The sequence below is a fragment of the Patiria miniata genome, unplaced genomic scaffold (assembly GCF_015706575.1).
Source record: "Patiria miniata isolate m_02_andy unplaced genomic scaffold, ASM1570657v1 HiC_scaffold_25, whole genome shotgun sequence".
In the NCBI taxonomy this organism is placed as follows: Eukaryota; Metazoa; Echinodermata; class Asteroidea; order Valvatida; family Asterinidae; genus Patiria; species Patiria miniata.
Window position 1 is genome coordinate 11,429,287 of NW_024037064.1, and position 12,817 is coordinate 11,442,103.

The following is a 12,817-nucleotide window of genomic DNA, read 5'->3' on the forward strand; positions in this document are numbered from 1 at the left end:
TATTTATCCCAGGACTCCAACTCACACCTATTACATGTATCTCACAAAAATATTTATTAGCCTAACAAAAGGGTGAATGGCTACCCAAACGAAAGGGGGGACAATTAACGAACGGTGGACTAAGCCTAGGGGCTGTTCGTTTGGTGGAAATTTACCACCGTTTTGTAATTGAGTAATTAATTGAATACTAATTTAAATAAAACTTAATAAAAAAATTAAACTTGCTTCAAGTACTCTGTTGATAAAGAATTCTCATTGTTTCATCAGCCTTTTCTATTTTGGGTTGGATACATGTCTTGTAGAAGATGACATGGACTGAACTGCATTTATACTACAACCTTTACAGTAAAAGGCAAAAAATATTAATATCTACATGTATGGCCAAAATACCCATGCTATCTACATGTATGGCTAAAATACCCATGCTATCTACATGTTGGTCAAAATACCCATACATGCATTCCTTTGAAGTAATGATGCTGCAGGTTTGCGCTCTCAATGAATTGTGAAATTGCTCATGATTATACCATGTTTCATTCACGTGTAGATACACATATGAGAAAGACACTGGTGTGGGTGTGTCTGAAGTACTTGCTTACCGGTAGTACCGGTATGCAGGGCTACTGTTATTCCAAATCTGCCCAAAGCTGTGGCGTCTTTTTGTGAGCGTCTGATGCCATCAACAGCAGTGTGGTTTTTTTTTTTTTTGGTATTATTGGAAAGCCAATGATTTGTGCTTTAACATGATGTACATAATGTGAAAAGTAAAAGTTGGGGGGTTATTCCTTATTATGCTATGGCAGGTCACATATGCAGGGCCCCATTATATGCATGGCTGAAAATAAACAATGCTGGGTACAGGCTACGAACTTGACACAGTTCAATGCATCCTCCAAATCAACTGACACTTTTCGCCATTCAGCCTGAATCCTCCAAAATCCTCCAAAACCACCTGGAGGATATTTGAGGATTGAGAAGGGTTCTTGTTAAATCCTTCCTTGGCTCTCACGATTTGATCACACAGTCCCATGATCTACAGTTCCTGAATGCAGCCATACTGTTCATTAAATCTTCTTCTATAAACCATCAAAGATGAGAATACATATTGTCCTAAGTCATATCCCCTGTTCATTATGAGATACATTTGAATCAAGTCTCAGCAATCGCCTGGAACAACTCAAATACCGTCTTGACAGTCCACACGAACTTCAAGTTTATACAATTTGCCCAGGCATCTTGTAGCCAACTCAACTTATACCCCACAGAAGTGTGATGTCACGCAGGGTCGTCTCCCAGAGCAAAGTTTCCAAACAATTTCCTCTCTGTCATATTTGCTATACAAATAAACTGAATCACAACTCATCCAAAATAAATTAAGCATCAAAAAAGGGCCAGTGCTTCGTGGCAGACTGCAGACACCAATCTAGAGCAAAGTTTCCAAACAATTTCCTCTCTGTCATATTTGCTATACAAATAAACTGAATCACAACTCATCCAAAATAAATTAAGCATCAAAAAAGGGCCAGTGCTTCGTGGCAGACTGCAGACACCAATCTAGTTGTGACAAATTATGGCCATAAATTTGCATTTCCAACCAACCACAAGAGGCTTGAAAACAACCTATCCACATATTATGTACGGTACACGTATACACAGTAACAAGTGTTTGGACACATCACCCTTGGCAATGCACAGTGTATGACATTACCACTTCTGCACTGTATCATCCCAAAAAGTCGTATGAAATTCTTTACAACCAGCATCTTGATATCAGGAGCTTTGGAAGAGTAACTTTTGTAATTGCCTTGTGTGAATACTAAAGGTTTTCACAAGCTGATTCCTTAGTATTGCCTCTTTAATTCCTGTTGTGTTGTACATGCCATTTGTAGGATCGTAACACCTTTCATCGCTTTGACAAGTTCAACTCCAAGTACAACCCCATCGGGGAGAGTAAAGTCCGGGAGATCTTCATGAAGACTGACAATCACATCGAAGGTCTCTTCTTTGCACAGCTCGTCAAGGTAAGAACTGATTGATACAAAAACCCCTTTTGCCAGCACTTAACACTTCAAATCCTTTGTGTGATGGTAAAGCTTGGGGCAAGCAGGGAGGTTCGGTCACGCCCAATACTGGGCCCAATTTCATAGAGCTGCTTAAGCAGAAAATTTGCTTAAGCAGGAAAAAACATTGCTTAGTAAAATTAGGTTACCGGCCAAAACTCCATGTGATGTACATTGCTTGTGACTGGTATTTAGCTGTTGTTTACTTAGCATAACAATCGCATGGAGTTTTGGCCGGTAACCTGATTTGATTAAGCAAGACGTTTTTGTGCTTAAGCAAATTTTGTGCTTAAGCAAATTTTGTGCTTAAGCAGCTCTATGAAATTGGCCCCTGCTCTCCACATTGTGCAATGTGTTGAGCAGTAACTCTCTGTGAGACACTGTACACTTCATATCCCTTCACTGGCAACTGACATGCAGGAGTTTAAAGGTTTTACGTATTGCTCTGAACCAGTAGGAGTGTTCATTAACTTTAATAATATTCTCAACAACACTTGGCACACTAAATTTTCTTGTTTTATGTTGTTCGGGGAATGTGATTACTTGGATGTTTGGATTGATTTGTAGGAGATGTGTAACGATTTGGAGGAGAGCAAGTATCAGAATGCCGAGTATCGGTTATCCATCTACGGACGCAGTAAATCAGAATGGGACAAGCTTGCTAAATGGGCTGTCGACAACCAGGTCTACTCAGACAACGTCAGATGGCTGATACAGATTCCCAGGCTATAGTGAGTAATGCAAAGAGCAGGGCAATATAAATACCGGTTGGCCAGTACCATACAGCCAGGCAATGTAACAGGTCAATTGAACAGATCACTGCAAGTCTTCTCTGACAATGTTAGATGGCTAATACAGATTCCTAGGCTGTAGTGAGTAATGCAAGAGCATGGCAATATAATTACCGGTAGGGCAATATACTACCATCTGGTCAATATACTACCATCCAGGCAATGTACAAATACAGCCAGGCAATGTAACAGGTCAATTGAACAAATCACTGCAAGTCTTCTCTGACAACGTCAGATGGCTGAAACAGATTCCTAGGCTGTAGGGAGTAATGCAAAGAGCAGGGCAATATAATTACCGGTAGGGCAATATATACTACCATCTGGTCAATATACTACCATCCAGGCAATGTACAAATACAGCCAGGCAATGTAACAGGTCAATTGAACAAATCACTGCAAGTCTTCTCTGACAATGTCAGATGGCCAATACAGATTCCTAGGCTGTAGTGAGTAATGCAAAGAGCAGGACAGTATTAGTAGGGCAATAGGTATCATCTAGTCAATATACTGCCATCCAGGTAATGTACATGACTACCAGCCAGGAAATTGAACAGATCAGGTCTTCTCTGACGTCAGATGGCTGATACAGGTTCCCAGGCTAGAGTGAGTAATGCAAAGAGCAGGGCAATATAATTACCGTTAGGGCAATATATTACCACCTGGCATGCCTGGTCAATACTGCCATCCAGGCAATGTATAAATACAGCCAGGCAATATAACAGGTTAATTGAACAGATCACTGTGAATTCAATATTGGGTTTTGCCCTCCACCGATGTATAAACATTGTATACTCAGTTTGTTACCCCTGAAGTGAAAATGAGAACAATCACTGGGGTGGGACCCGAACCTACAACCTCCTGCTTTCTAGTGCAGATGTCATGACCTCTCGACCACCGAGCTTGCTGGGATTGGCTGGCTGGTTCGAATCCGATGTACAGTGTAGCAGCGGGTACTGCAATGAAACTATTCATAAGATGGAATTCCATAATATGGTATTATGGCGATTATAATCAGTACTTGGCATACTATTTTTTCCAGCACCACAACATTACCACAGCTTTAATAGCGAACATACCTACCATAAAGGAGTAATTAAATACATTTCCTTTTTGTCACTCAGTGATATCTACAAATCCAACAAGATGGTGGCCAACTTTGCTGAGATTCTGGACAACATCTTCATGCCGCTGTTTGAGGCAACGAGGGACCCAAACTCGCACCCGGAGATGCACAAGTTCCTCCAATATGTTAGTATCCATCAAGCATGGGACTCTACCTGAAAACTAGATGTAATTAGTTGAACACCATCCACACTGGTTGATCTTTCTTTGGCAGCCTGGGATAGGAATCCAGTCAGCGGGGCTGATTGCCTGTGGAAGCTGTCACAGCGACGGCTGTGGATCAACTAGATTAGAGAGAGTTGATTTGCTAATAATGTGCCTGTTTCTCTTCTGGCTGTTTAACCCGTTAGCACCTGCACTACATTGTATTACATTGTGTTTATTCACTAGAGAATCATTAATACCATAGAGTGGTTGGGCGGTTTCGGGTGCTACAGTGAGTAATGGGGTTCATTTTAGATTCCCAAACCAGAGAATATGGTTGTCAACAACAGTCGCCAAGATTGCTGACTGGATCCACCAGAAAGGGAAGAGTTGATTTCTTGACATGCAAGTTTTTCTGGTCCAGGTCATAGAGTTGGAAGTTCGAGGAAGGTGACCTGTTGCAGCCAAGCATACATGATCAGTGCACAGCCTCTCAACTCTCCTTGCTTTATATTAGTTGATCTTGTTCCATTTTTGTGGAGCTCTTGAGTAATTTTCTTGTTGATTGATCGGTTGATCAACTAGGTGTCTGGCTTCGACAGTGTGGATGATGAATCCAAACCAGAGGATCTGATCTTCACCAGGGACAGTCCTGACCCTGAACAGTGGACGTCTCCCGACAATCCCCCCTATGCCTACTGGCTGTACTACATGTATGTCAATCTGGTGGTGCTCAACCATTTCAGAAGGTAAGCCAATTGTATTACTCCCCTTGCACAGCAATGGTCTATGATATGTGAGCGGGTTTGACGATTACTTACATGTATGCAAAACAAGACTGCATCTTGACCTCGAGATTCTGATCATTCAGTGGGCATCTTGTACATCTATATCGGGTCTTCAGTAACCCGAACTTGTATTACGAAAACATGGCATTCCATTCGACCAATCAACAGCTTAGTCCACATTTCTGATTGCAATGACATCACATGCATTTCTAAAGTTGACTCTGATGGGCTGGCGCACAGGGGTTGCATGCAATATGCATGTTAGGATATATCAGGCGTGCGACGTGGCTAATGCACACGTGAATGTCTGATCCTCAAGACTATTTTTATATCTCCATTGGCTTGAAATATTATACAAATATTGAATGCTTCGAGTGGTGTAGTAAAACTAGCCTCACGAGGTGATTCATGGACATTCTATTTTCCCGAGGCGAGGCCGAGGGAAAATAGAATGGTCCATGGATCACCGAGGGAGGCTAGTTTTACTTCACCACGAGATAAAGCATTCAATATTTCTTTTATAACACTTCAACCACAGATTCTGCTTGATTTTAATATTTTAAATTATTTAAATCTGAACACAGTTGAAATAAACTTCAATTTCAATACAAAATTGGTGGAAAATGTATTTCTGTCTTAAAAACTACCCCTTTACGAAATGTTTGAACCCAAGTCTGCGGCGCGCTCTCTTTGGAATAATACGTGCTACGCACAACGCGCAAACCAGCATGCATTTGCACACAAATACCACGCCGTGGAAATAGTTCTTTGGTTGCTAATGGTATAGTACTTTGGTTGCTATGCGCATAGTACTTTTGGCCGTGCACAGAAAGATAGCAAAATTAGAAAGTAACATGTGACTCGCTCTCGGCCAATCAAGACACAGAATCTGTGGGTGAGGTGTTATAAACCCAACTATATACATGTAAGATCCTCAGACTCAATTACATGTCTATCTTCGTTGGCTTGAAATCTACCAACTACCTATAAGAGCTAGCAGTTGAGTGCTACATGTACTTGACAGGAAGTATTCCAACTAAAATAAGGTCACCAACTCATTTTCATGAAGACTGATGAGCAAAAACGTCCGCCTCCGACTGATTGTTTCCAGATCCGATCCCAAGCCCTGCCCACCTCACAAAAGGGCACAATAACACATCCTCCAATACCACACTGCTCACATTACTTACACTACATTATGTAATTAGAACATAGAATCAAGCCAACATTTACATTTTGGCCAGGGCTCAAGTCAAGTCAAGTCAAGAAATAAACCTGATCTTAATACTCTCCTACTAAAGTGAATATATAAAATATATATTTAAAAAAAATATCCCCAACAGTTTGAAACTGAAGAACGTTCTCCACTGCCGTGAATAAAAGCCCTAGAACGATCTTTTCTTGTGGCCGTTGGTGCTGACTCTCGACCGCAAACTTGTAGTTCCAGAAAGCAGTGTGGCTAATAACAGGTGGTAGTTCATTTAACCTTCAAGTGATTTATGTGGGACAGTGGAGCAGGGATCAGAGTTTGTTTACTTAAGGACCCCCCCCATAGAGGTCCAAAATGGTTTGCGAAACTAGCCACTTTCCTAAGAGGGCGGGTTTTCGTCATGGAGTTGATACCAAACAGACATGTGACTCCTGGATGAAATTTGAATCAATTTCAAGAATATTGAGCCACCAGAACTATCAACACCTTGTCCAAGACATCCCACAACCCCTGTATGTTATTTCTTATTTCTCCTCTCTCAGGGAACGTGGGTTTAACACCTTTGTCTTGAGACCTCACTGTGGAGAGGCAGGCCCTGTTCATCATCTTGTCACTGCCTTCATGTTGGCCGAGAACATCTCCCATGGATTGCTATTAAGAAAGGTATTGCTCCTAAAATTCTATTGGTTGCCAGGCATCTGACAATGCTACCTTCCCTGTTGTCTGATTGGCCTAGGTTTCAATTATTCATACATGTAAATTTTAAACATTTAATTAAGGTTGCCAAGTTAAGGTTATAATTAAGGACAACGACTGAGCTGAGTTGAATGATGAACCCTAACCCCTTGAGTGATTTACTTGGAACCTTCCTCACTCTAGCAAAATCCAACACCATATGGTAGCTCAACACCCAAACTGTTGGGCTCTGATTTATGGTGGTATGCCTAACCCCATGTAAAGCATAATCAGTTATACTAGTGCAGTACTCACTCCAACAGCATTAAGAAAAACATGCAGTTGGATTTTGAATGGTTGGGGATTGTTAGGGTTAATGGTGTGTCATGTTGAGTCACCAACAATTGTTGCACAAGTCTGAATTATGTTGAGTGGCTTGTGTCCGACTAGAGTGGCATGTGTTAGACTCAAATGGAGTGACTTTGTCTAACACCACTGGATGAGTTGACCACTGGATGAGTCGAGTCTGACTAACTTGACTCAATGTGTAGTTGTCTCAAGTTGAGTCTGATTACGGTAAGGCCAAGAAGAAAAACATTTCTGTTTCCGAACGCGACTACATGCCTTTCAAAAAGAGGGTAGGTACATGTAGGTCGGAAAATGTTTTTATTTTGCCCATTTTTTTTGTGCTGATTCAATGTGGTATTCAAGTATATGCAATTTCAGCTTGCACCATTTTCATTTGCCACGAAAGCTATCAAATATGGCCACAAAAAGTGATTAAAAAACTTCCTTATTTAAGAAATCTTCTTTCTTTATCAATGTTTATTTGGCATTTTTACGATGTCAAATTCTGGCCATATACTGGTTGCCGCTCTTCTATCATGCCTTTGGCCGTTTTAGTGCGCGATGGGAACCACTCCACCATTGCTGTATTGCATTGCATGCATTATGCATGCCATGTGTTTTCATCACCACGATAGCGAATCGCGAAGGGATCTTGCTAATCGCAAAGCAACGGTGGTTTCTATGATGCAAGTAGGCAAACAACTAAACACGGACAGCAGAAATATTGCCAGCATTTTTGACGCAACAAGGTTGTTGAGAAGCTTTTTCGTGAGAACAGAAAAATACAACATGAAACCTGTCGATAAAAAGTTTGTGCCATAAAATCAGGGTAGGTTGGGTAACCGGAAGCAGAAGTGTTTTTGGAGGGCCTAATTTAACCCTTACTCTCTGAGGGTAGTTTACTGCATGTCAGTTGGTTATGCCAATGCCCTACAGCTGCAGTTTATTGGCAGATAGTTTGTCTTAACAGTGAAGGCTCCAATTGGCAGGAGTTGGAGGCCCTGGAGGGTGCCTGATACTGACCAGCTGGGGGCACTCACTTTGTTATCAGAGGACTCTCATTGTTCTCTGTGGCATGTATTGGAGTGCCTGTCCAGTTACCCTTGAAATGACATGGCAGATATTGGAGGGCCGTGCAAAAAACATAGGAGATTTTCTTGAGGCACATATATTGGCATGCGTTGGAGGGTCTAGTAGGGTAAGGGTTAAACACTGATTTGAAACTAACGTGTCTTTCCGTATATTTTTTTCATCAGACACCAGTATTACAGTACCTGTACTATCTCTCCCAAATCGGCATCGCAATGTCTCCGCTGTCCAATAACTCCTTATTCTTGAACTACCATCGCAATCCTCTACCAGAGTTCCATGCTAGGGGACTGTGTGTGTCGCTGTCCACCGATGACCCAATGCAGTTCCACTTCACCAAGGTAGCAACAGTCAGGTTTTCTTTCTTTTCTGTCAAGTAGAAGATACACAACAAGTGAACACTATTGATATGAGCCTTATTTTTGCACTTATGGTACATGTATTTGCACTTATTGTACATGTACAAATGTAGTAGAGACCTCATGTCCGAGACAGAGACATTCGAGATGGAGACCAAGACCAGCTCTTTCGAGACCTAGACCAAGACTTCTTGTCTGTGTTGTCTAGCAGTAGAGCACAGGATTCATGATCGTGAGGTTGTGGGTTCGAGCCCCGCCGTGGCCATGCATGTTGTGCCCTTGAGTAAGGCGCTTTACCTCAATTACTCCTCTCAACCCAGGTGTTAAATGGGTACCGGCATTATTCAATGCCGGTAAGGTAACAGACTTGCTGTGGAGGAGGTGTGGCGATCCCCCCACAGCAGCATATATGAGTCTGGCCCAATCGCTAATGAAAGAGAGATGGGCACTCCGTTCCTGTGAACACAGGTTCGTCCCCTTTACCTTTACCTTTAAGACTTCTGATACAGAGACAAGACTTCCAAGACCGAGACGGAGACAAAGCATGAATAGATATGTATGGTGTTGAAGCTCATTTCCCTCATTCTGTGTTACAGTGCCCTGCTTTATTTTTAACCCTAATCTCACCTAAAGCTACAAAATACTACTACTAGGCCTTGTAGTAAACTGTAGTATGCAGTTCTTCAGCATATGAACGGGCACAGCACTCATAGTATTTTTTAGTATTTGCGTACTACATGTATTTTTTTGTGTAGTACTTTGTGGTACAGGGTGAGTCAGAATGATCTGGACTCAAATTGTAAAGAAAATATTGAAAATATGTAGCAATTATCAAAACAAGTGCAAATGAGTTATGTTATAGGCTGGTATTTTGGACATATTTGGTGAAAGTTTCACGTCCATTGTATCATTTTGAAGAATAGCGCTAGCAAAGAACACACGCTAAATAACACTCTGACCACAGTTCCATGGTTCAACAAATTTATGGAAATCGCGTACGGACGTGACTGCATTTCAAACAATGAAACCTGAGATTGAGACTTTGATAGGACAAGACCAAGACCACCAAAAAAGGTCTCAAGATGGTATTGAGGCCGAGACCAGATCATGAGACCTACAAAACTGCTACATCTATCAAAGTCCCCTAAAGTCGTCAATTCCACTACCAGTTTTGTGGAGGTTTTCAGAGCTACATGTAGTTCAGTACAGCTGAAATAACAGTACATGTACATGTAATCATGAGACTTTTATCGAACAATAAGTTCATGAGGTCTCCAAAAAGCAGAGCTTGTAAACCGGCCATCCCCTTAAATTGTGAACTTACACACTTTGTAAATTACATATAAATTATTATGACAATAAGCATACACGACATGTAAGTTGTTTTAAGTTAATGCTACACATAAAGAGAAATAGGACAAATAGCCAAATACCCTGGTGGGATAGGGTTCAAATACATAAGTACTAACAGTGACGAGAAAAATGCCTAAATATTCGGAAGTATTCTAATTTATGTAAATGTATGCGTACATTCCCAAATAGGAGCCGTTGATGGAGGAGTACAGCATTGCTGCCCAGGTCTGGAAGCTGACAACTTGCGACATGAGTGAGCTTGCAAGAAACAGTGTCGTCATGAGTGGCTTTCCAGAAGAGGTAATTGGATGAAAATTCGAACACATGCACCCTTTACACTCGTTCAGTTTATGTAACGCAGTGTGTATGAGATAATTTATATGCAAAGCAAGGTATATTAGGTGATGTATGCAATAGGGCTGTTCCAAAAATACTGAATATTCAAATATTCGAACATCAACAGAATATTCGAATAGCTTTTTGCACATTATAATTATACATTGTAATCGTAAAATTTCATTTTTTGTATTGTCGGATGCCACTTTTTGTCGACAATAAATATTTTGTCGATGCGTATTAATTGGTACCATTGTTTTAGTTGGGTAAAGTCCATTGACAGTACTTACCGCAAGGCCCTCTAGCGGTCCATATTATACATCGCCGAGTGCAAATTTTAACTGACGCACTTTGTATGCAACTTTTGACCAGCGAGGAAGGCAGCTGCAGCTGGCATGTGTAAAAATTGATCAGCGAGTTTGTAACATTGGGTCATGTGTAGTTTTTAATCGAGTACTAAATTATTCAAAAATGGACAGTCCTTCATGGGTGTTATCAATACATTGTTTAATTTGTTTTATCTAATCTTTGTAACCCTTGACGTTCCGAGCATACTGACCGGAACGTCGAGTTTATACCTCTGGTTCTTTTCAGAACCATTCTCTTGAGAAATTATTCGCACATGGTGTTTCCGCAAACCTCTCATTATTTAGTATCTCCACCATGCAAAGCCTCAAATCTTACTTTGTAACCCTGGCCTGTTACCCAAAATGTTTGTATTGTATTTTGTGTCTGTATGTGTTCTTACCTGAGAAATAATAAATAATAAATTAAAAAATGAAGTAAATCATTTTTATAGACTGGACATTTGGCCATTTTGGATCAATGGAGTTGCCGTGGCCAAGACACGATATAACAACACAATTTACCACAGCTGTATGTACCGTAAATGATGAATAAACCTGACCAAGGGTAAAAACGATCTCGTGTTTCCACTCACAGTTCAAGGACCATTGGCTGGGGCCCAACTGGCGCAAGGAAGGCCCTCCAGGCAACGACATCACCCGCACCAACATTCCAGACATTCGCGTCGCCTTCAGGGACGAGACGCTCACCGAAGAGTTGACCACCATCTGCCGATCTGTGAAGGAGATGGCACATCGGAAGAGCGTCATCACTGCACCCAAGTTCTGAAATGGGACCAAGTTGGAAGTTTGAGTTCGGAGAGTGGCATAAATCTGTGTTGGCGAGTGGTGGGATGGGGGATTACCATAATGGTAAAATCCTAAAATTGCCTGGTTTTAGGTGCTACGGTGACGAAAGGGCTTAGCTTAATGGACAAACAGATCTGTAAAGCTTGAAACACGGAGAAGCGCCAATGTCTGAAACACTAATCGGCGACACAGAAAAACTGATTAATTTCGATGCCACTATCCTACCAGAAGTACAGCATAGCACCTTAAAGACAGAATGTATAGAAAGATATCTGGCTAAGCATATTGTCACATGGCATTTAAGCATACGCCGCATCATGCAAAACATGTATTTATGTATTTTAGAGAGTAGATATTTGATATAGGGGAAACTCAGTTTGCACAAATCCAAATACACCAAGGAATTACACAGAATACATACGTTGTACTGTTGCCGAGAAGCTACTATAGTGTGTTAAAATATTTAGGAACATGCACTGACCGCCCTCACTTGACAGTAGACTCCAGCATACATTTGAAGACCGGAATTGTCTTAGACTCCTGGCACCAGACCAAGATGTTTATGACATTAACCCTAACGTACCTCAATCCATCAAAATCCACCCCCCCCCCCTGTTTTGGGGGGATTTCGGCAGATTCAGGATACCTCCATATTGCACAAACTGGGGGATTTTGATGGATTCAGGATTGTAAGCCTAGCAGAACTGCAGGATTTTGATGGATTCAGGATACCTCCATATTGAGCTGTTATGGGGGACTTTGGCGGATTCAGGATCTCAACAGAATAACTCTTTGGCTATGTTTGTGGTCAAGTAAATACTGCTTGTAGCCCTGCCAGGTCTGTCACATGCTGTACAAAAATGTATGTACTGGGCGGTTGGGAGCTTGTGACTGCGGCTTATTAGGCCTTGGCATGTAAACAATGGATTATGTACATAACCCATCCAGACAAACCAATGCTGGGGTCGGACAATGGCTCATTGAAATAGCCCTTCCAGACAATGCAAACATCATGGTATACATGTACATAATTACCCAAAGCCCAAATCGAAAGGAAAAACAACCCACATCATATCTACCAGCAGTTGAACCATGCATTTGGTGTATTTTGATGGATCCTATGCAACAACACACATCACAATTTTCATGCGAGCATGGTATCCTGAATCCGTCAAAATCCACCAGAGATTTAGGTGATGGATTTTGAAAACTGTATGGAAAAACGTGCTGTATTTTTTTTTATGCCACCATGGTATCCCGAATCCGCCAGAATCCATCGAGACTTTTGCTGGTGGACTTTGGCGGATTCAGGATACCTCCAGTATCTACACTGGGGGATTCTGATGGACTCAGGATACCAGCATTTTTTGCGTGACAAAATTGGTGGA

At 41.4% G+C, this 12,817-nt stretch overlaps 1 protein-coding gene across 8 annotated transcripts in view; it reads left to right on the forward strand.

Annotated features, from left to right (window-relative positions):
• The window catches only part of LOC119732937 (AMP deaminase 2-like), a 48,464-nt gene extending 36,873 nt beyond the window's left edge, over positions 1-11,591 (forward strand). For all 8 annotated transcript variants that reach the window (XM_038206516.1, XM_038206518.1, XM_038206519.1 and 5 more), the window contains 8 exons: positions 1,890-2,021; positions 2,628-2,791; positions 3,973-4,099; positions 4,703-4,866; positions 6,658-6,778; positions 8,395-8,568; positions 10,129-10,239; positions 11,218-11,591. In XM_038206516.1, coding sequence (XP_038062444.1) covers positions 1,890-2,021; positions 2,628-2,791; positions 3,973-4,099; positions 4,703-4,866; positions 6,658-6,778; positions 8,395-8,568; positions 10,129-10,239; positions 11,218-11,409 — 1,185 coding nt within the window. In that variant the 3' untranslated portion in view covers positions 11,410-11,591. The remainder of the gene's footprint in view (positions 1-1,889; positions 2,022-2,627; positions 2,792-3,972; positions 4,100-4,702; positions 4,867-6,657; positions 6,779-8,394; positions 8,569-10,128; positions 10,240-11,217) is intronic.
• The last annotated feature ends 1,226 nt before the right edge of the window (positions 11,592-12,817 follow it).